The sequence below is a fragment of the Mixophyes fleayi genome, chromosome 7, assembly GCF_038048845.1.
Source record: "Mixophyes fleayi isolate aMixFle1 chromosome 7, aMixFle1.hap1, whole genome shotgun sequence".
Classification (NCBI taxonomy): domain Eukaryota; kingdom Metazoa; phylum Chordata; class Amphibia; order Anura; family Limnodynastidae; genus Mixophyes; species Mixophyes fleayi.
The window spans coordinates 7903531-7926306 of NC_134408.1; the positions used below are offsets into that span (position 1 = coordinate 7903531).

General features: G+C 43.9%; 1 protein-coding gene across 4 annotated transcripts in view; it reads left to right on the forward strand.

Moving 5' to 3' along the window:
- The first annotated feature begins 9010 nt into the window (after window positions 1–9010).
- The window catches only part of LOC142097223 (uncharacterized), a 73322-nt gene continuing 59556 nt past the window's right edge, over window positions 9011–22776 (forward strand). Inside the window, exons 1-2 of one of the 4 annotated variants that reach the window (XM_075178885.1) lie at window positions 9011–9167; window positions 13078–13481. In XM_075178885.1, coding sequence (XP_075034986.1) covers window positions 13196–13481 — 286 coding nt within the window. In that variant the 5' untranslated portion in view covers window positions 9011–9167; window positions 13078–13195. The remainder of the gene's footprint in view (window positions 9168–13077; window positions 13482–22776) is intronic. The other 3 variants (XM_075178886.1, XM_075178884.1, XM_075178887.1) reach the window with 3 other exon arrangements.

The following is a 22776-nucleotide window of genomic DNA, read 5'->3' on the forward strand; positions in this document are numbered from 1 at the left end:
CTGCTTCTGCAACAGCCTGATCAGGGGAATGACCTGACTCAAGCTGGCAGTGTCGGAACTGACTTCTCGTGTGGCAAGTTCAAATGGCTGCAGAACCTTGCACAACACGGAAATTAGTCTCCACTGCGCTTGACTGAGGCGCATCCCCACTCCTTTGCCTATGTCGTAGGTGGCTGTGTAGGCCTGAATGGCCTTTTGCTGCTCCTCCATCCTCTGCAGCATATAGAGGGTGGAGTTCCAGCGCGTCACAACCTCTTATTTGAGGTGATGGCAGGGCAGGTTCATGCTTTTTTGATGTGCCTCTAGTCTGCGGTAGGCACTGGCTGAATGCCGAAAGTGTCCAGCAATTTTGCGCGCCACCGCAAGCATCTCCTGCACACCCCTGTCACTCTTGAGGTAATGCTGCACCACCAAATTAATGGTGTGGGCAAAACATGGGACGTGCTGGAAATTGCCCATATTTAATGCCCGCACAATGTTACTGGCATTGTCTGACACCACAAATCCCCATGAGAGTCTAAGTGGGGTAAGCCACTGGGAGATAATTTCCCTCATTTTCTCTAATATGTTGTCAGCGTTGTGCCTCTTATTAAAGCCTGTAATACACAATGTTGCCTGCCTTTGCACGAGCCGCCATTTTGTAGTTGCTGCTACTGATGCAGCTGTTGCTGTTGCTGCGGAAGGGGATGCATCTACCAGGTGGGCTGTCACAGTCATATAGTCCTTCGTTTGCCCAGAACCACTTGTCCACATGTCCGTGGTTAAGTGGACAGTGGGTACAACCGCATTTTTTAGAGCACTGAGGACACTTGATCGTACTTCTCTGTACATTTTTGGTATCGCCTGCCTAGTGAAGTGGAATCTCGACGGGATTTGGTACCGGGGACACAATACCTCCATCAACCCTCTAAATCCCACTCCACTGATGGCGGACACCGGGCGCACGTCTAACACCAACATTGCAGTTACAGCCGCAGTTATACGCTTTGCAATAGGGTGACTACTATCGTATTTTGTGGTCATGGCAAACGACTGTTGGACGGTCAATTGTTTTGTGAAAGACTTAGCGGTCTTACGACTTCCCCTCTGGGAAGATGACCGACTAACAGCAGCAACAGCAGCAGTGGCAGTAGTAGGCGTACCGCTGCAGGATTCCTCGGATGAATCCCGTATTGAGGAGGACTCAGTCTGGCTGCTGACTTGGGCTGCAGGACTGAATCTGATGGAGATTGTGGAGGAAGTTGACGAGGAGGGTGTTGCTGGTGTGTATCCAACTGGACCACGGGATTTAGGTGTCCCTGTACCGATGAGGGTCCTAGCCCCAGTTCCTGAACTAACCACTGAACTATGAAGGTTATTCAGGTGACGTATAAGGGAGGATGTTCCTAGGTGGGCAAGATCCTTACCCCTGCTTATTTGAGCTTTACATAAGCTACATATATATGGCCATACATTGGTTGTCTGGATTTGGATAAAAATAACTCCAGACCGAAGAGGTGCATTTTTTGGTCTTCTGACCAGGCATGACGATGGGCTTTTTCATCCCATGGACATCAGCTGTTTCCCCCCCTGGTGCCTCATTTACAATAACCACATCACCATCCTCATCATCAAGTTCCTCCACAGCGCCAGCTACATCATCAATAGCCTCCTCCCGAGCCACCTCTTCCCGTACAGTGATGGGAAGGTCAGGCTTGACAACCACCAACATCCTTGGACTTGTGGATTTGTGATAATTTCTCTTTAGAAGGCAGAGTTGTTTGCTGTTTTGTTGCTGACAGCATAACTCTCTTCAATTTTTTGTAGGGGGGGGGAGGAGGAGGAGGGCTAAGATCCGTGGGTGAAGCTGAACCACTAGTCATGAACACGGGCCAGGGCCTAAGCCGTTCCTTGCCACTCCGTGTCGTAAATGGCATATTGGCAACTTTACGTTTCTCCTCAGATGATTTTAAGTTTCTCTTTTTGCTACTTTTTCTTAACTTGGGCATTTTGGATTTTACATGCCCGGTACTACGAGATTGGGCATCGGGCTTGGAAGACGACGTTGATGGCATTTCATCGTCTATGTCATGACTAGTGGCAGCAGCTTCAGCATTAGGAGGAAGTGGGTCTTGATCTTTCCCTACTTTATCCTCCAAATTTTTGGTCTCCATTATATGTAGCACAAGATACTGCAGAATGTGTGAACTTGGTAATATTGCAGTACCAATGGACTTATACTGCTGTATTGGTTTTGCAAATTTGGTTATAATTATTATATATTTTTTTTTTTTAAAAAAATTTATTTTTTTTTACTTTTTTTTTATTTTTTAAAAACTTGGGAATAATGGGGAAATAACTATGCCCTTAGAAGCACAGAGCACAGGACACAGCACCACTGGACTGAACAGGACACGGCACAGGACCCAGCAGCACTACGGAACTCAGCAGGACAGAGCACAGGACACAGCACCACTGGACTGATACTGCAGAATGTGTGAACTTTGTAATATTGCAGTACCAATGGACTTATACTGCTGGATTGGTTTTGCAAATTTGGTTATAATTATTATATATTTTTTTTTTTTTTTAAATTTTTTATTTTTTTTTACTTTTTTTTTGTTTTTTAAAAACTTGGGAATAATGGGGAAATAACTATGCCCTTAGAAGCACAGAGCACAGGACACAGCACCACTGGACTGAACAGGACACGGCACAGGACCCAGCAGCACTACGGAACTCAGCAGGACAGAGCACAGGACACAGCACCACTGGACTGATACTGCAGAATGTGTGAACTTTGTAATATTGCAGTACCAATGGACTTATACTGCTGGATTGGTTTTGCAAATTTGGTTATAATTATATATATTTTTTTTTTAATTTTTAATTGTAATTTTTTTTTTACTTTTTTTTTATTTTTTAAAAACTTGGGAATAATGGGGAAATAACTATGCCCTTAGAAGCACAGAGCACAGGACACAGCACCACTGGACTGAACAGGACACGGCACAGGACCCAGCAGCACTACGGAACTCAGCAGGACAGAGCACAGGACACAGCACCACTGGACTGATACTGCAGAATGTGTAAACTTTGTAATATTGCAGTACCACTGGACTTTTACTGCTGAATGTGTGAACTTGGTAATATTGCAGTACCAATGGGCTTATACTGCAGGATTGGTTGTGCAAATTTCGTGGTAATTAAAAAAAATTAAATTAGTTTTTGGTATTTTTTTAAATAACTTTTTTTTATTTTTTTAAACACAGGGGAATATTGGGGAAATAACTATGCCCTTAGAAGCACAGAGCACAGGACACAGCACCACTGGACTGAACAGGACACAGCACTGGACCCAGCAGCACCACTGACCTCAGAAGGACAGAGCACAGCACACAGCACCACTGGACTGATACTGCAGAACACAGCACAGCACAGCACAGCACAGAACTAAACAGCACAGCACAGAACTAAACAGCACAGCACGAGATCTACCAGGACAGAGGACCACCTAACACACCCTCCCTCTACCCTGATCAATGCCCGAGTGAAGATGGCGGCGACTAGCGGGGAATTTATAGGATCCGAGTATCGCGAGATCCGACAACGGGATTATGAGTCAGAGCCTCAGTTTCAGATTTGAATTTGGCGCCAATACCCGGATCTGTCTCGGATCCGACTCGGATCGGCAACGTTCGGGTGGGCTCGGATTTCATAAATCCGAGTGCGCTCATCCCTAGTTTAAATCATATGTAATGTCTTTCTTTGCAACTGACAGAAATCTTCACCGATGCAAACAGCTCCTTGTGACCAAGCTGATGGCTCAAGTTGCACAAAACACGTCTCCTGCTTCAGCTTCTCCTGCAAATGCTACTACTAAAAAAAAAATCTTCCCTTTTCTAAAAGTCACACTGGTGTGAACACAGCACAATCTGGTCAGGCTTAAAGGAAATGCCAAAATATATTATCTCTACCATGTCTCAATATGATACACCTTGTATTAGTAAAACGGTGGAGGATTACTTTAATGATAAAGTAGAACTTAGCATTTCAGACAGTTCGTTTGAATTATGGGTGGTAAAAAATGCAATTTGGAAGCCCTTGTACAAACTAGCTATGCTGTACTTCAACTGCCCACCCTGCAATGTGTACTCGGAAAGGGTGTTTAGAACAGCCAGAAACATTGTGAGTGATCTTCAGAGGTGACTACTTCCCTAAAATGTATAAAAATGGTTGTTCATTAAAATGAGCTACAATTTGCATGAGGAATATCGTTCTTGTCGCCAATTGCAAACAGAATCTGTAGATTCCAGTGGAAATTAATTAATATTGTGATGATGATTATTATGATATTAGTGATGAGGATGATGATGAGGGTGATGACATTGTTAACAGAAATGAAGATGATGACTGTCATAGGGCTAGGGACATGGTTAAGGGCAGGGTTAGGAATAGGGACTCGGTTAGGGATATGGACAGAGATAAGGACAAGGGGCCTGATTCATTAAGGATCTTAACTTGAGAAACTTCTTATTTCAGTCTCCTGGACAAAACCATGTTACAATGCAAGGGGTGCAAATTAGGATTCTGTTTTGCACATAAGTTAAATACTGACTGTTTTTTCATGCAGCACACAAATACTTGATAGCTTATTTATACACTGAAATTTAAAGTTGATATTTGTGTGCTACATGAAAAAACAGTATTTAACTTATGTGCAAAACAAAATCCTAATTTGCATCCCTTGCATTGTAACATGGTTTTGTCCAGGAGACTGAAATAAGAAGTTTCTCAAGTTAAGATCCTTAATGAATCAGGCCCAAGGTTAGGGATAGAGATAGGGACATAGTTAAGGACAGGGCTAGGGTAAGCACTTCTGCCTCGCAGCACTGGGGTAGTGAGTTTGATTCCTGACCATTGCCTTATCTGTGAGGAGTTTGAATGTTCTCCCCGTGTTTGCGTGGGTTTCCTCCAGGTGCTCAGGTTTCCTGCCACTCTCCAAAAAAATACAGTAGTAGGTTAATTGGCTGCTATAAAATTGACCTTGGTCTGTGTGTGTCTGTGTGTATGTTAGGGAATTTAGACTGTAAGCCCCAATGGGGCAGGAACTGATGTGACCAAGTTCTTTGTACAGCGCTGTGGAATTAGTGGCGCTATATAAATAGCTGATGATGATGATAGGAAAAGGGATAAGGACAGGGTTAGGGATATAACTAGGGATATGGTTAAGGACAGGGTTAGGGATAGGGTTAGGGGCAGAGATAGGGATAAGGTTAGGTATAGACTAGGAACATGGCTAGGGTTACGGACAATACTGTCTACATTTCAATTGTAATCCTAATAATATTATCAATGTCATTATTGCCGACTTTCCATTCCTACCTTGGCTATTAGGGTGCCCTCTATATTATGTCAATCATGTAACTGTCGAATATATGTATCTATCACACCCAGGTGGCTCAAGGACACTTCCATCTTGCTCCATTAAAGATTTTGCCCTTGGCCTATCACCATCTTCTCAATGTCTACTGACACCGCTGTCCATCTAGTGCAGGGGTCAGGAAACATTTTTACCTTTTACCCCCAAATATATTTAGATACGCTGACGTTACCCCCTTGATTTGAAAGGAAGAAATCATATATTATTAATTATTGGAATTTAAAATTTTATTGAATCTATTCAAAAATTCTTTGAAAGCTTCAACTTCAAAACTTCAGGTTTTGGAGAAATGATGTTGCTTCATTTTTGATACGAGAGCATCAATATTGGGGCATTTTGATGTCAGAGCAATTTGGATACAGTCTTCAGCGTCCAATCGATTTCTCTGCTTTGTTTTTATGTTCGTTAGAGTGGAAAATCCTTGTTCGCAAAAGTAGGTTGTTGCAAAAGGCAGCAACTTTTTGACTGCCTCCTCATGTGCAATTTTGATGCCTTTACAGCTGTTGACATCCAAAAATATGACAGATCTGCTTTGTTTTCAAATGCAATACGTGCTTCATTATTGCATCGAAGCTCAAGAAGTGCCTCTGCCAACCCTTGAGGCTCTTCGGGTACAACAGCAATTTCACATTTAAAGGGGTCTACAATCCGACTGACAGCATGTGAATCGGCAGCATTACCCCCAGGAATTTCATTTCTACCCCATTTGGGGTAATTTACCCCTGTTCCCTGACCACTGATCTAGTGACTTCCTCTTCTTACTACCGGTGTCAATCTGATGGAAAATCTCAGGAATGTCATTTGCAGCATTTACCATCTGCATGTATATACTTTATGCACACTGCTGTGCCACTAGGGATCGTATCTTTTATTAAACTGCCATTTATTTTGCTGCAACTCTGTCACTAATATTAGCCAGTCAGCTCACTGCAGACTTTGGCCAAAATTCGTAAAAATTGGAACAGTTGTGAAGAGATCATTAGAAATGACTGAAAATTAATTTTAATGTTATAAATAGTAATATAGGAACAAAAACAGCTCAAAATCACATAATTTTACCTGTTTTCACTATTTTTAATTAAATCCAGATACAAAACCAAAATCAAAACCTTTCAGGATTTTTCGTCAAAACCAGTAACAAAACCAAAACACGAAGAAGTTTTAGAACCAAAACTGCATCCAAAACCAAAACACAGAGGTCATCACACATCTCTAATTTATATACTTAACCCTGTCCTGCATTCTCTCTATATAACGTGATCTGCAATGCTTCTCTTTGCTTATTCTCTCTATATTACACTTATATTGGTCCTTCTACATTACTCTTTTACTCTTTCCCTCTCACTTTCTATTATTACACACATATAGACCCACACGCTCTGCACACACGCACACATATATACACATAACCACACACAGAAAACACAAGAAACAAAGAGCAAGAAAGGATTGGTGAAACACAAAGCAGGGCCGGATTTACCGCTAGGCAACCTAGGCACCTGCCTAGGGCCTAGCGGCTCTGGGGGGGCACAGCTGGGGGGGACAGGAGTAATTTTTAAAAAAATGAAAAAAAAAAAAATTCGGCCCCTCCCCCGACTCGCGGCACCCCCCGGGAGCCGCGAGTCGGGGGAGGGGGGGTGCCACAAATCGGAGGAGGGGGGGTCGGGTGCCGCGAATCGGGTCCCGGCAGCCTCTTCTCCTCTCAGTGATAGAGAGAGGAGGAGAGGCTGCTGGGACCCGACGAGCGATCACGTGACTCTTTCTCTTTTTTTTTTTTTTTTTACATCTGGACTGACGGAGGAGGAGCAGCGCGCAATAGAAAGGTAAGTAAAACAAGGGACAGAAGTGGTGATGGTGAAGGGGCACAGAAGTGGTGATGGTGAAGGGGCACAGAAGTGGTGATGGTGAAGGGGCACAGAAGTGGTGATGGTGATGGGCACAGAGGTGGTGAAGGGGCACAGAAGTGGTGATGGTGAAGGGGCACAGAAGTGGTGATGGTGAAGGGGCACAGAAGTGGTGATGGTGAAGGGGCACAGAAGTGGTGAAGGGCACAGAGATGGTGATTGGCACAGAAGTGGTGATGGTGATTGGCACAGAAGTGGTGATGGTGAAGGGCACAGAGGTGGTGATGGTGAAGGGCACAGAGATGGTGATTGGCACAGAAGTGGTGATGGTGATTGGCACAGAAGTGGTGATGGGCACAGAGGTGGTGATGGTGAAGGGCACAGAGGTGGCGATAGTGAAGGGGCACAGAATTGGTGATGGTGATTGGCACAGAGGTGGTGATGGTGAAGGGCACAGAGGTGGTGATGGTGAAGAGGCACAGAGGTGGTGATGGTGATTGGCACAGAAGTGGTGATGGTGAAGGGCACAGAGGTGGTAATGGGCACAGAGGTGGTGATGGTGATTGGCACAGTGATGGTGATTGGCACAGAGGTGGTGATGGTGATGGGCACAGAGGTGATGGTGAAAGGGCACATGTGATATTGTGAAGGGGCAAAAGTGACAATGAAGGGGCACAGTGTGATGATAGAGGGACAAAAGTGACAAGAGCACATACTTGGATTTATGCGTATTATTTTTGCAAACAACTTAAGTATTTCTGCCCTGACTTCAATATTTATTATGTTGTTTTGACCCAACTACTTAAAAAAACGGGACTGCTTGGTAATTATTTAGGGGTGCCTTTTTCTGCAGCAGGGTGGCCTTGCTCTTTTCACATGTTAGGTACGCCCCCAAAGATGCAAGCCACGCCCTCACCTGCTTTGGCTGCGCGGCGGCACATGCTTTCATACTTTCATATCTACTTAACTATAGGGGTATATGGTAGGCATGCGGCGGCACATGCTTTCACTTCTACGTAACTATAGGGGTATATGGTAGGCTGCAAAAATATAGTGCTATGGATTGTTGCAGGGAGGGGCCCCAAAAACAGTATCCTGCCTAGAGCCCTATGAGGTCTAAATCCGGCTCTGACACAAAGACATAACTTAGTAGCAGAATGAGGGAACATGAGGGAATAATTCATACTTGCCAACTCTCCCGGAATGCCCGGGAGACTCCCGGATTCCGCATGGGTCTCCCGGACTCCCGGGAGAGTATGGTAGCCTCCTGCATCTGCCATCTTCCTAGTGAAGTGGGCAGCATTCCATCCAAAATGCTGTGATTTCCAGAAAACCGCGACATTTGGCTGCGCCCCCTGCTGTAAAATTTGCGTCATTACGGAATGGGAGCGGGGGCAAAATGACACAATTTTCTTAGCCCGGCCCCCCCCGCACACCCACCTTTCCCTGGCAGCTCCCAGACCACGACTGCCATAAGTTGGCAAGTATGGAATAAATGTACCATTTTTATTACAGAGTATTGGTCATTTTTGTCTTTAAGTGTGTATAGCAATTGATGGTTTATTATTGTTAATAAAATATGATTGTTAAAATTAAAAAAGAAATGTTTTGAGCACACTGTAAGTATGTTTCTGTTTGATATTGTTATTATATTGTCATTCAATGTGGGTGGATTCGGGTGGAGCTCTGTGTCGGCATTCCCACAGCTTCCTGCACAAGAAATAGAGTTTTTCAGTCTCAAACACTGGATAGAAGAGGAAGTAATGTATTGTGAGCGAAGGGGGAAGGAACAGTAATGATTCTCTGTGATGTACGTGGATGTTACAATGTATAATGTTCTTTGCAAACATTACAGGGATTTACTTCTATACAGGAACACTGAACCCTAACTCCTATTGTGGGTGAGTAACATGTCTCACTGTTCTCAGATGCCTCTTGTTTATTATATATCCATATGAAATCACATAGCTATAGTGACTTATTGCATACACGGAACACATTTTATTTTCTACAGCAGTTACTTATGTTCTATATAATGATGTAAGATGCACCTTGTCACAATTCTTACTATTTTGTGTGTGGTGTAATCAGGGGAGGGCTGGCAAGTTTTAGCATGGGGGCAAGACTCAACTCAGCAGCCTAAAATGCATGCGGCTCAGTGACTCAGCCCAAGGTAGCCAACCATGGGACTGGCCCGGGGAACAGATGCCCCCCTGTCCCCCAGCCCAGCCTGCCCCTAGGTGTAATTGCACATATTATGATGAATCCACACACAAAATAGAGAGGATTGTGCCAAGATACGTCTTACACCATTATCTATATTTTATAAGTGGATTTTGGAGATCCTCTAAACCCAAGGCAGCACTCTAACCTTCAGGGCATTTATCTTAGGTAGTGCAGTCCCTTGCTATATATCACTATTTATTTATGTTCTGTTTATGTTGCTGGGAGATCATGTTTCCACTAACAACTATTACTATTTGTTTCTGTTAGTTGTGTGCAGGGCCGGATTAACCAGAGGTCTAACTGGGCTATAGCCCAGGGTCCTCGGGCATCCAGGGGGCCCTTCAAACTCCTCAGCAGCATTATTGATCGGTCGGGGGCGGGGGCGCCCCCGGCCCGATCGATGCTGCTGAGTACTGTCAGTGCAGTCCTCCGTCCCGGCGCGCTGTAGTCTGCTTACTGAGGATATCTCGCGAGAGTTCATGAACTCTCGCAAGATCTCCTCAGTAAGGAGCTTACAGCGCGCCGGGACGGAGGACTGCACTGACAGGTAAGTGCTTGGGGGGGTCCTCGCGGGGGGTGGAGGGCGGCGGACGGCTCACATTGGGGGCCTCGCGGGGAATGGAGGGCCCCTTAGCCCAGGGGCCTCCATTCCCTTAATCCGGCCCTGGTTGTGTGCTATATGTCCCGGGGACATTTCCTCATTATGTTCACTTCTCCTCCACTTGTCACGTGTGTAGCTGAAAGTCATCATTGCGAAATACTGTATATATTGTGGTTACTTACGACGGGGAGTACTTATGTAATAAACTACAGTAAGATGTGTTTGTAGAAGAGCAGAGGGCTCCTTATAATATGGAGTCCATGGTCTGTTGTGTCTGTTTTGCAGATCAGTACAAAAGTGAGATCCTGATATAAGATAAAGGGGGAGCACATTATTAATGTGCACGGACATTCCCACTCCCCACAGGGAGCGTAGACCTGACAGAGAAATGGTCTCATCCTATAGTTACAATGGGGCACATTTAGCACTTTTTATTTCTACTTCAGCAGATAAGAGCTTTTCTAGGGGCACTTTGCTCAGTGCAAAGAAAAAGAAAATCAGACGCACAGAGAGGCCGGATGTAAGAAGGATAATTCCAATGTCCTCTCACTGTCTCGATTAAGTAAGAACATAATTGGGGCTATATTAAAAAGTTATTAAAGAACGGTCCTAAAGCGCTGGGACATTGGACACTTTTGCACAGTTCGTATATTCTAATTTCTCCGCCTCCGGGCAGGGCCGGATTAACCGAAGGGCTTTATGGGCTATAGCCCAGGGGCCCCAGGCAGCTGGGGGGCCCCTAAGATCTGCCAACAGCGTTATATATATATATCTTTCATACTGCCGGCGATCGCTGTCAGTGAAGGCAGGGGTCCTCCACGGACCAAAACTTTGGCATACTGCAGCCTGCTGTACTGTACGTGTGCACATTACAGACATGGCAGTATCAATGTAGAGACTGCATCTCCTCTCTTTTTTTTGGGAGGGTGTAGGGGTTAGTGTGGGCACCAGCTCCGTTGGTGCTTGGGCACTCCAGAAGATGTGCAGCTTATTGCAGAAACTTTTTTTTCCTCTGTCTCCCTGGTACCCGGAAAAGCAACCAATTAGAGAGTCACTGATGTCACTGTGCAACTCCTTAATTGGTTTCTGCTGCTGCCAATCACCGCCCCCTGGTAGGAACAGTGTGTAGTCCCCCCCCCCCCCCTCCCGGCACTTGAAGCAGCGTCTCCCTGTGCAGCTGCTTGAAGCACACAGCAGACAGAATGTGACACAGGAAGTAACCAGACCTGTTCCTGTTGAAATGTCTGAAAAGTAAGTTGTATATGTTAAGGAGAAAGACATTGGTACAAAGAAGGGTCCCAGAGCACTCTAATATAGAAGAAAAAACATCATAAAGTACAGTCATGTGTGTGTGTGTGTGCCCTGCATGTATGTTATTCCTAACCAAAATCCCTTAATATACAATTAATGTAATGAAAATTGTGTTTTTATTTCTTAAAAAGTACTAATTAATGTTTTATAATATATAAAAAAAAAATATAATAAAAATTGAGAGTGCTAATAATATCATGTTTATATTATAAAGACTAAATGTTGTCTTTGATTACATTAATATATTAAATGATATTCCTTACTATGCAATATTAATTTAATCAAAATTGTATTTTATAAAAATACAAAGATACAGGCCAGGTTCCTACTGGCGTTGTATTAGTGTTTTTTTAATGGGAGTGAAAACAAATGACAAATTCTACTAGGAGACTAACAGTGTCTGGTTGTGGTGGAAACTAGTTCCAAAGAGGCCGTGCATGGTCCTGGCTGGTCTCTTAGTGCTTATTACCCACACGCTGTGCAACAGTTTGAAAACAAATAGTGGTTTATTAAGGTTAAAACAATGCTAACTGGTTATAATTGTAACAACCATTTAATATTTACCTATGCTAAAACCAGTTAGCATTGTTTTAACCTTAATAAAATCATTTGCTTTCAAACTATTGCACTCCTACAAATTGTTGAACATACATAAGGTACATTAATCCATAGATATCCTTTTTGTTTTTTGAAAATACAGAGTGGGTATATTAAAATAAACATTTGTCAAGTGACGTATGCCCAAACAGATATTACTGGGGTGCCCCCAGTAATATTGCATTGGGCATACGTCGCTTGACAAATGGGGGCCTCACAGTACCCCTAGCCCAGGGGCCTACAGTGTCTTAATCCGGCCCTGCCTCCGGGTGATCCTAGAAGAAGTACATTGGTCGGGCCATATAGGAGCATTCGTAAAAACCAGTCTGAGTAGTAAATTACCTCCATTATTATGTGAACCATGCTGTTATTTTATTTTTTAAATCTGTAATACGCTACACACCAGTGATGGCCAGCAGGTGGCCCTAGGGCCACATGCGGCCCTGAGACATCACCTGTGGCTCCCAGCTCCTTCCTGCTTTATTTTCAGATGTGTTTGTCATAGCGTGTAACATGTGTGTGTAAAATGCTGATATGTTATTACAGATAGGGGTCTCTGTCTGTGATTAAACTTATTACTGAGATTAAGGGTGGTCTGCGGCACTTCTGAAAGTTAGAGGGTCGTCCATGCGTCCCCTGAAGTGTATCAGGTTGTCTATAACTGTTATACACTGTGTATGTATTAATTAGTGTATGTCACACCGTAGTGGAACAAATATCACAATGAGTTTAGAAAATAAAATATACCAGGTCCCCATTGAAGCCCTCTATTTGAGAGACTTTAACTGACTTAAGCAAAAGCTATACATAAATTGTAAACTAATGATATCAGGCATATGATGCATCATAGAACTACATAGACCTGGCACAGTGATGATCGGTACACAGCAGTAAGAGGCACAAGTTACATACACCCTGCTAGAGAGTGTATCTAATAAGCAATTCAATTAGAGATTGAACGGGGGGTTATATTTGCTCATCTAACTTATGAAAGATTCAAAAGAGATGAACTTATTCATTAAACTAAACCTATATATAACTGCTCAAAACTTGTAGATAACCCTTTTTTCATTCAGGTGTAACAGTCTCTTATTACATAGAAACAGAAGACCGTGTGGAGATTGTGGATCTGAGGGGAGGTTGTATAGAGCCCACAAGGAAGTTCCCCATCACTGAGCAGTTACCTGCACCATAATGGCAGAGACGGGGCTGACGGTACAAGATGTCCTAGTGACGGCTCTGAAGAAACCGGGCAAGTGGAAATTTAAGAGATTTAAAGAACATCTCTGTGAATGGGAAGTGACAAAAGGATATATCAAGATTACAAAAGATCAACTGAAGGGAAAAGATCCAGATCATGTGGCTGATCTTATCAGGAGACATTATACAGATTCCTATGGGACTGATGTGACTCTGGCTATTCTAGAAACTATAAATGAGAAGAAAGTCAGAGAGAAACTCCAACATGACCTGATGAAAGGTAACGTACACATGGATAATTGCCTCGTGAATTTGACAAAATTATAATGTTATGGTTAAAATACAATAAATACATTTTTGATCTGGAGTAAACGAATAATACAGTCATCATTTAAAGCAGTGAACAGGAATTTAATAATAAATAAAAATCTTTAACACAACACAAAAGACACAGAAATAGACCTTAATAACAGTAATATCACGTGTTCAGTCATTGCCAAATTTTTTGAGATTGACACAAGTATTGGTTTTCAGAAAGTTTGCTGCTTCAGTGATTTTAGACATTTTTTATTGACAATTACATTAAGTTTATACATAGAGTCAACAGTTACAGTGTTGACCCTTCTTTTTGAAGACCTCTGCAATTTGCCCTGGCATGTTGTCAATCAATTTCTGGGCCACATACTGACTGATGGCCGCCCATTGTTGCCTAATCAAGGCTTGGAGTTTGTCAGAATTTGTGGGTTTTTGCTTGTCCACCTGCCTCATGAGGACTGACCATAAGTTCTCAATGGGATTATGGTCTGGGGAGTTCCCTGGCCATGGTCCCAAAGTTTTGATATTTTGATCCCCTAGCCACTTAAACTGCATATGTCATATGTCTTAACCAGTGTACCTGCAACCTTGATAACAGTAAAACTTATAACATTAAACAAGAAATAACCACACTACAACTTTTTAAGTTGGCAAAAGGTAAATTATTTATTTATTTAAACCCTGACCTAATTGGCGGCGAGAGCGGTGCAGTCAGCAGTCAAACGCAAAGCCAAACAGTGGTAATCTCACTGGTCCCAGGAGTAAACTCCTTTACGATTGACCTGGTGTTAAATTTGGGCTAACGAGGTATCTGCGCCCCTCATGGACTCGACATTGGCGCCCGCTCAAAGCCTTCCAAGGGATCCTTCACTCCGGAGGACCATGAGTCCTAATTCTCGGGAGGGTGCAATGGCCTCAACCATACTGTTAACACCATCTGCTTAATTACGGCTGGCTGCCTGCTCTCCTACCACCGCTGCGACCTCTATCAGAGTCACAGCCCGCCACCATATTTCCTCATTGCTTCACTTAACTGCGTGAAAATTTGGCTAAGAAATATAACTGTCCCTTCATTACTCAAATGGACACCGTCATGCCGAAACAGATGCCCCCTCCACCCTTATTAAAGGGTGAGCTATAGACATTCCACCAAGTTCCCTTATAACTATCCCTATGGACCTGTTCAACTTTCTCATGATGACACCCATTTTATTATTAGGGACTGGAGTTCTCCATGCAATGCGGGGTATAATATTGGACCACAGTAACTTAATTGATGGCCACCTAGTCTGGATATGTCTAACATCTTCTCGTATTTTAATCAGCAACCCTAACGACTTTCCTTTACCCAGATCATTTCCACCTAGGTGAATCACTAGTATGTCTGGCAAACCCACATTCACGACCTCCTCCTCAATCAACGGTATAAGCTCATCTCATTTCAAACCTCTCTTCCCTATCCACCCGATGTTCACTGGCGAGGAGAAGGAGCTCCAATCTTTAGCGAGACCGTGTCTAGCCGCCCAGAACACAAAGGATTGGCCCATAATACAAACTTGAGTCCTCGGGGAAGATATACCTAGGGCAAATAAAACAAAGTTCTTAACTACTATTTAAACCTACCAATAGGGGAGAGGGGGTTGATGGCAGGCCGGTGGCGGGGGGAACGATATAACGGGCGGGACGGGGAACAGACTGGAGGGGTCAACGTGGCTTGGACAGTACAAAATGGGCACAATAAAGTACAATAACAGTGAAAAGTTATGGGATACTGCGCCTGATAATCCTGTGTGTTCTCACCAACGATGCAGGAACCAAGAAGCCGGCCACACCCACAGTGAGAGATATATACTGGGTACTCTGATCCTCCCTGTGCTCCTATTGGCCGTATCCTGCCTTGTCATAATTAACCCCTCTCAATGTTCAGTACCTGCCAGACCATATACAATCAGTTTAGGCTTGTTCAGCTTAATACTTCACTCCTCATAGTTATCACTTTTGCCTTATGGCAAGGTGCTCCATAATGCTGGAAAACGCATTGTTCATCAGCAAACTGTTCTTGGATGGTTGGGAGAAGTTGCTCTTGGAGGATGTTTTGGTACCATTCTTTATTCATGGCTGTGTTCTTAAGCAAAATTGTGAGTGAGTTCACTCCCTTGGCTGAGAAGCAACCCCACACATGAATGGTCTCAGGATGCTTTACTGCTGGCATGACACAGGACTGATGGTAGCGCTCACCATTCCTTCTGCGGATTCATCAGAGTAAATGACTTTACCCTAGTCCTCAGCAGTCCTAGCCCTGTACTTTTTGCAGAATATCAGCCTGTCCCTGATGTTTTCCTGAAGAGAAGTGGCTTTTTTGCTGCCCTTCTTCCAGGTAACCTTGGTTAACAGAGGAAGAACAATGATTTCAAGCACGCCTTCCTTTTAAAGCTTCCAGTGTGGTGTTCTAACTCAATCAGCATGACACAGTGATCTCCAGCCTTGTCCTCGTCAACACTCTCACCTGACTTAACGAGAGAATCACTGACCTGATGTCAGCTGGTCCTTTTGTGGAAGGGCTAAAATGCAATGGAAATGTTGTTTTTGGGATAAAGTTCATTGTCATTGTAAAGAGGGACTTTGAAAAAAATTGTATTTCATCTGATTACTCTTCATGACATTCTGGAATAATATGCAAATTGCCATCATAAAAACTGAAGCAGCAGACTTTGTGAAAAATAATATTTGTGTCATTCTCAAAACGTTTGGCCATGACTGTATCTGTGAACATGGGACGCGATCAGAATTGTTTTATTTTCTGTAGTAGTTTATTAATGATTTTGTTGTCACTCATATGCTGCCTCTAGGACACAAATTACATATAGTTAATTTCTTATATAAGCTAGTCTCCGCAACATTGCCCGCACTCTGCCCTTCCTCTCCCAGGATGCCACCAAATCTCTTGTCCACTCTCTGATTATCTCCCGCTTGGACTACTGCAACCTTCTCCTTATCGGCCTCCCCCTCTCTCATCTCGCTCCCCTTAGATCTGTGCTTAACGCCGCTGCTAGGCTTATTTTCCTCTCTCGCAGTTCCCCCTCTGTCTCCCCACTCTACCAAGCCCTTCACTGGCTCCCCTTCCCCTACAGAATCCTTTTCAAGCTCCTCACTATGACTTACAAGGCCCTCGCCAACTCCACTGCTCCCTACATCTCTAACCTTATCTCTATTCACACTCCCTCCCGCCCACTGCGATCGTCCAACGATCGTCGCCTCTCTTCGCCTCTGATTATCTCCTCTCACGCACGTATCCAAGACTTCTCCCGCACCGCTCCCCACCATTGGAACAAGCTCCCCCGCTCCATCAGAACTTCCCCTAATCTGTCCTCTTTCAAACGAACATTAAAAAACCCACCTTTTCCTTAAAGCCTTCCAGTCTCATGCCTAAACTCCCACCGGTCGGCTATCTCCCTTTCTCATCCCTTCTTCCCTTTTCCCCCTTCCTCGACTCCGTCTCCGTTTCTCCCGTCTCTCCGTCTCATCCATGTGTCTGTCTGTCTTCCCCTCCCTTTAGATTGTTCACTCCTTTGAGCAGGGCTCTCCTACCTCCTGTTTCCATCACTTTTAACTGCGCTCTCCAGCTACTCAGCTCACCTCCTCTCAGTCCCTCTGCCCTCTGTCTCCTCTCGCTTCTCTCCGCTCCCCTCAGTGACTCTCAACCTGTCATCCGTGCCCACCCTCTTGGGCCATAGTTACCTGCCTATACTCACTTTTCCCCTCCCTCCCTCTCTTTCATGCTGTGCCTGAGCCCCCAGAGTTATAGTGATTACTGTTACTTGTACTGTGCTGTTTCACCTTGTACTGTGCCATTGTTTGTCCTTGTACGGCGCTACGGATACTTTGTGGCGCCCTATAAATAAAAATTAATAATAATAGTCTACATAAATAAACTTTTTGTTTGTTTCAATATTTAATTCTCACCTTTATCATTGCAATGGGAATAGTCACAGCTGCACATAGTGGGATACAGGTGACAGCTGCAGGTAGTGGGATACAGATGACAAAACAAAGCAAAATGCTTTGCTATCAAGTTTGATGTGTGACCTTCATGTCACATAGAGACAGTAAATGGTCAGGTTTGGGGACAGTCTGTCAGGGAGTAAGTCATCTTTTGGCCACTTTTTGGTGAATGTAAAAGAGCAGCATTTCTTTACCTAGAGCTCCCTCCTCTGTCCGCAGCAGTGTAAGAGTCCTTAGGGTAGATTTACCAAAACTAGTTGGTTGCTATGGGAAACACCCCCACTATTCCTTTTTGGATGTTTTGTAAATGTATCCCCTTGTGTCTTGTGGTAAACATTGCCTTAAAGCTGCACTACTAGGTAGAAAAATATTTTCCTAATGTGGCCCCTTCTCCTAACCGGAGCCCTCGGGAGTGTGACATGCAGACTTTATTCCCAGAGCTCCTCCATTTGTTTCACAGCTGGGGAGAAATTGCAGTTTGTGATTGGCCTCCTCATGTCAGTCCACCTTGTATGTGACCTTGCAGCCAATAAAATTCAATTTGAAAAACCAATATATGATTTTTTGAAAAAAACTACATTTGTTTAAACTTAAAAAATTACAATTCCTTGATTGTATAAGTGTGTACATCCTAAAGTAATACTTTATAGAAGCACCTTAAGCTTTTATTAGAGCAGTGGTTCTTTTGAATAAATCTCTATCAATGTTCTCAAATCTAGGGGTATATTTACTGAACTGCGGTTTTGAAAAAGGGAGATGTTGCCTATAGCAACTAATCAGATTCTAGTTATCACTTATTTAGTACATTCTACAAAATGACAGCTAGAATCTGATTGGCTGCTATAGGCAACATCTCCACTGTTTCAAACCCACAGTTTAGTAAACATACCCCCTGGACTTTGTAATTCTATACCATTATTCACAGCAAAACATTTAAAGGTCCATGAAATTATGAAGGGATCTCCTGTGTACAGCCCTGTTTAGGTCATTCCACAAGTTTCTCACTGGGATTGAGGTCTGGGCTCTGACATGGCCATTCCAAGACTTTGATCTTCCTTTTCTGAAGACATTCCTTGGTTGACTTGGATGTCTGCTTTGGATCATTATCATGTTAGAAGGTGGACTTCCTCTTCATCTTTATCTCTCTGACAGAAGCCAGCAGGCTTCATGCCAGAATATCTTCATATTTGGATCTATGCATTATGCCATCTGTCCTAACTAGAGCCCATGATCCAGCTGAAGAGAAACAGTCCCAAAGCATAAAGCTGCCACCACCATGAGTCACAGTGGGTTTGATGTTCTTTGGATAATGATCGATATTTTCTTTGCATCAATCACATCTTTTAAAATGAAGGCCAAAAAGTTCAACCTTGGTCTTAACAGACAAAATTTAGACAGGCTTGGATGTTCTTTTCTGTAATAAATGTCTTCCATCTAGCCACCCTACCCCATATCCAAGGCATGTGCTTGTTGTCACTTACAGTGAGTGACTGGTTCCTGTCAGAAATACCGGTAGGCCCTTTGATGTTGCTGTAGTCTCCCCTGATGGGTTTGCTACTTGCACTGTCATCAACTTTTGAGGTAATGTCCTGTTGTGTCAAATTTTCAGCTCATTATTGGGGATAGTCTTCATAGTGCTCCATGGTACATGTAATGCATTTGAAATTATTTTATACCCCTCTTCTGATTGGTACCTTTCAACATTAAGATCTCATAGATTTTTTGAAGTTCATTGTGGACCATGGCTGTCCCAGTAGGATGCAACCAAGAAAGATTCATAGAAATCCTACAGAAACAGCTGATCTTTATTTGGGGTTAATCACATCACTGTCTTTGCTGGTAGGTATATGTAAATTAACTTTGAAGATGATTTTGAATGTGATTGGTTAACTCTGAACACAGCTACAGCCCCATTATAAGAGGGTGTGCACACTTACGCAGTCAGGGTATTGTAGTGTTTTATTACCTCTTCTTCCTAAAAATTGTATTTGCTTTTCACTTGTTGTTTGCATAACCACATTAAAGGTGGGAAAGGTTTTGATTTCAGGCTTTACATAATAAACACTTGCAAATTTAATAGGGTTGTATAGACTATTTATATCTAATATATATATATATATATATATATATATTTCTCTTTCATCCAGTCTGGGGGACACTGCTTACCATGGGTTATGGAGGGAGCTTGGGGAGTTGGCACCTAACTAGTTAACTTTTAGTGCTGCCTACAGACCCCTCCCCTCTACAATCCCCCTGCCTCTTCCTCTTCCTGTCAGTTTTTGTCAGGTGCCCATGGAGTTGGGCAGTGTTTTTAGTGCTTAGTGTAATTTTATTACTTTTATTTTATTCTTTTAATTTTTACTTCATTTTTTCCCAGTAGCAGGCTGGAGTGTGTTCTAATATAGAGGACACACTCACTGCAGAGCAGCGCAGACGCTCCCCTGTCAGATGAGAGCCAGCGGTTCTCACTGACAGGGACAGGAAAGGTGATGGAAGAAAGGGTGTCTAAAATTGAGAGTGACAAGTGGTCTCACGGACCGCTGTCACTCCTGAGCCTCCCCGATAACCGACGCTGCCATTGCAGGCATAGAGTGCCTGTTATCGGATATGTCAGTTGACGGCGGCCATTTTGGATTTTGGGAAGGAGATCCTAGGAAGAAGGGGGCTATACCTGATCCCCCCTCATGCATAGGAGGGGGCATCAGGTATTATCCGCTGCTGAGACCTCCTCTGGAGGTCTCCATTACTCTGCTACAGAAAATTATTTTTTATTTTTTAATCGCTGCAGAAGCAGCACTACTGAAGGGGGGGAATTAACACATAGAGCTCCCCCTCCTTCCTGAGAGAGAGATGGTCTGTCCCAGTCTTCTGGCGCCAAGGAGAAGCCCGGGAAGAGAGAACAGATCTGAGGGAACAGGCACCAGGATACTGCTGTTGGACTTCTCCCCTGTTTGGCCTATGGCTAAGTATCTAATTTATTTAAAAAAATATGCTGTATTGCTGTGTACAAGAGGGCTAGTAGGAGTTATATTATAGTTCTCCTACCTGCTTAAATATTATTTTGTGTTTAAAATATTACAAGTACAACTTTTTATCTAGATTAGTTGATTCTTGTAGTTACACTTTCCTCTATACATATTATATCTCTCTCTCTCTACTCAGCTAAAATTTTTCAATTTAAATCTGTGTGTTTGGTGTGCCTTCCTTTATTTAGAAATGCCAGATAAGGGAAAGGGCCCTAAATCAATATTTTTTACGTGTTCTAAATGTCATGTAAAATTAACTTGTGGGCAGAAGGACCCGTTGGCGCTCTGTTTGTGAAGCAGGGGTCCCCCCTGCGCAAACCCAACAGGTCTCAGCCCCTCCATCGGAGGAACCGGCCTGGGTGGCCTCCCTGACACAGTCGGTTTCCTCCTTAGCACAGATTGTTTCTCAATCCAATCAATTGTGGTCTAGTGGGGCAACTTCGGTGTCTAATAATCCAAATACACCATTGGGCCTCCCTGCTTCCTCTGGTTCCAGTGGAACGTCTATACCAGGACCTTCCTCATTACAGACGGACCAAGCCCCTGTTTCCACAGAACCGCCATGGTCCGCAGCTTTTATAAAGGGTTTGGATAAACTGAACCAGTTACTCGAATCCCCAAATATTCCGCCTGCTAGAAGGAAGGGGCCTAGATCTGATAATACCCTTATGGTCCTTTCAGACTCTGAGGAGTTTTCAGAGGAAGAGGGGGATATTAATTCTGATCCTGACTAGGTTCTACCGTTGGGACAGGAAGAAAGCTCTAAAAGCCAATTTATTAACGATTTGGTTTTAACAGTAAGACAAGCGTTGGATCTCCCAGAACCGGAAGATCCGACTCCCAGAGACAGAAATCTTTTTAAGAAAGCCAAAAGAAGGGCTAGCCGTTTTCCCCCTTCTGTAGAACTTAGAGATATCGCAGAAGGAGCCTGGAAACAGCCGGAGAAAAGGTTCTCTGTTCCCAAAGGTTCTCTTCCCTGTATCCATTGCAGGTAGAGGATGTGGTTCGCTGGGAGAGCATTCCAAAAGTGGATATTCCTATAGCCCGATTGACCAAGCACGCTTTACTCCCAGCCCCAGGTTCTGCATCCCTACAGGATGTTAATCACTGCAGAGTGGAATCCCAGCTAAAATCTATATTTGCGGTTGTTCTTCCTCTAGGCCCACATTTGCGTCAGCTTGGGTTGCTAGAGCCATGGATGCATGGGCAGACCAGCTGGCAGAGGCATTACAGGACTCTGATTTACTTCCCCTGGCTTTGCATTTGAAGGAGGCATCGGGGTACCTGTATAAGGCGGCCCAGTATACAGCGGCTGTATCCTCTTCTATTCAGGCTGCATCTATCTCAGCAAGAAGAAGTTATGGCTGAAATCATGGGAAGGAGATGCAGAATCAAAAAAGTCAGTGGAAACCATTCCTTTTTTTAGCGGCAGGTTTGTTCGGCCCGGAATTGGATACCCTGATCTCTCAGGCAACCGGGGGCAAAGGCACTTCCTTGCCAGTATTCCCTAGCAGGAGCCGGAACCCTCGGGTCAGCTCTTTTTTAGTCAGCCTTTTCGGGGGACCTCCTTTCCTAAAGGAAAGTCCTTTAGAGGCAGACAGCCCAATTCTCGAGGCTCCTCTGCCAGGGGGAGATCCTTGTTTGCAGCTAGGCACCAGGCCTCCATGTCCCAGGAGAAGCCTGCGTCATGACGACCACTCTGTTCTGCAGGGGGCGCCAGTGGGGGATGTCTGTCTTTGTTTCAGGAACAGTGGGCAGCGTCCTCCCAAGATTCTTGGATTCGGGGTATTATATCAGAGGGGTACAGGATAGACCTGTTGTGCCCCGCTCCACATCATTTCTTCCAAACTCCGCTACCCCGAGATCCATCAAGAAGGCAGGCTATACAGGATTGGGTCGCCTCTCTTCTTTTTCAAAAAAGTTATCTGCAGGGTTCCAGATTACCACAAAGGGCAGGGGTTTTATTCAAACCTGTTTCTGGTCAAGAAGCCGGATGGCTCCTTTCGCCCCATCCTAAATTTAAAGGGCCTCAATGTGCACTTAAAGGTGGACACATTTCGTATGGAATCCCTGAGGTCGGTGATAAACGGCTTAGAGAAGGATCAATTTATGGCGTCCATAGACATAAAGGACGCATACCTCCATATTCCCATATGGATTCACCATCAGTCTCTTCTAAGATTCTCGGTGGGATCCTTCCACTATCAGTTTCGGGCCTCTCAACAGCGCCAA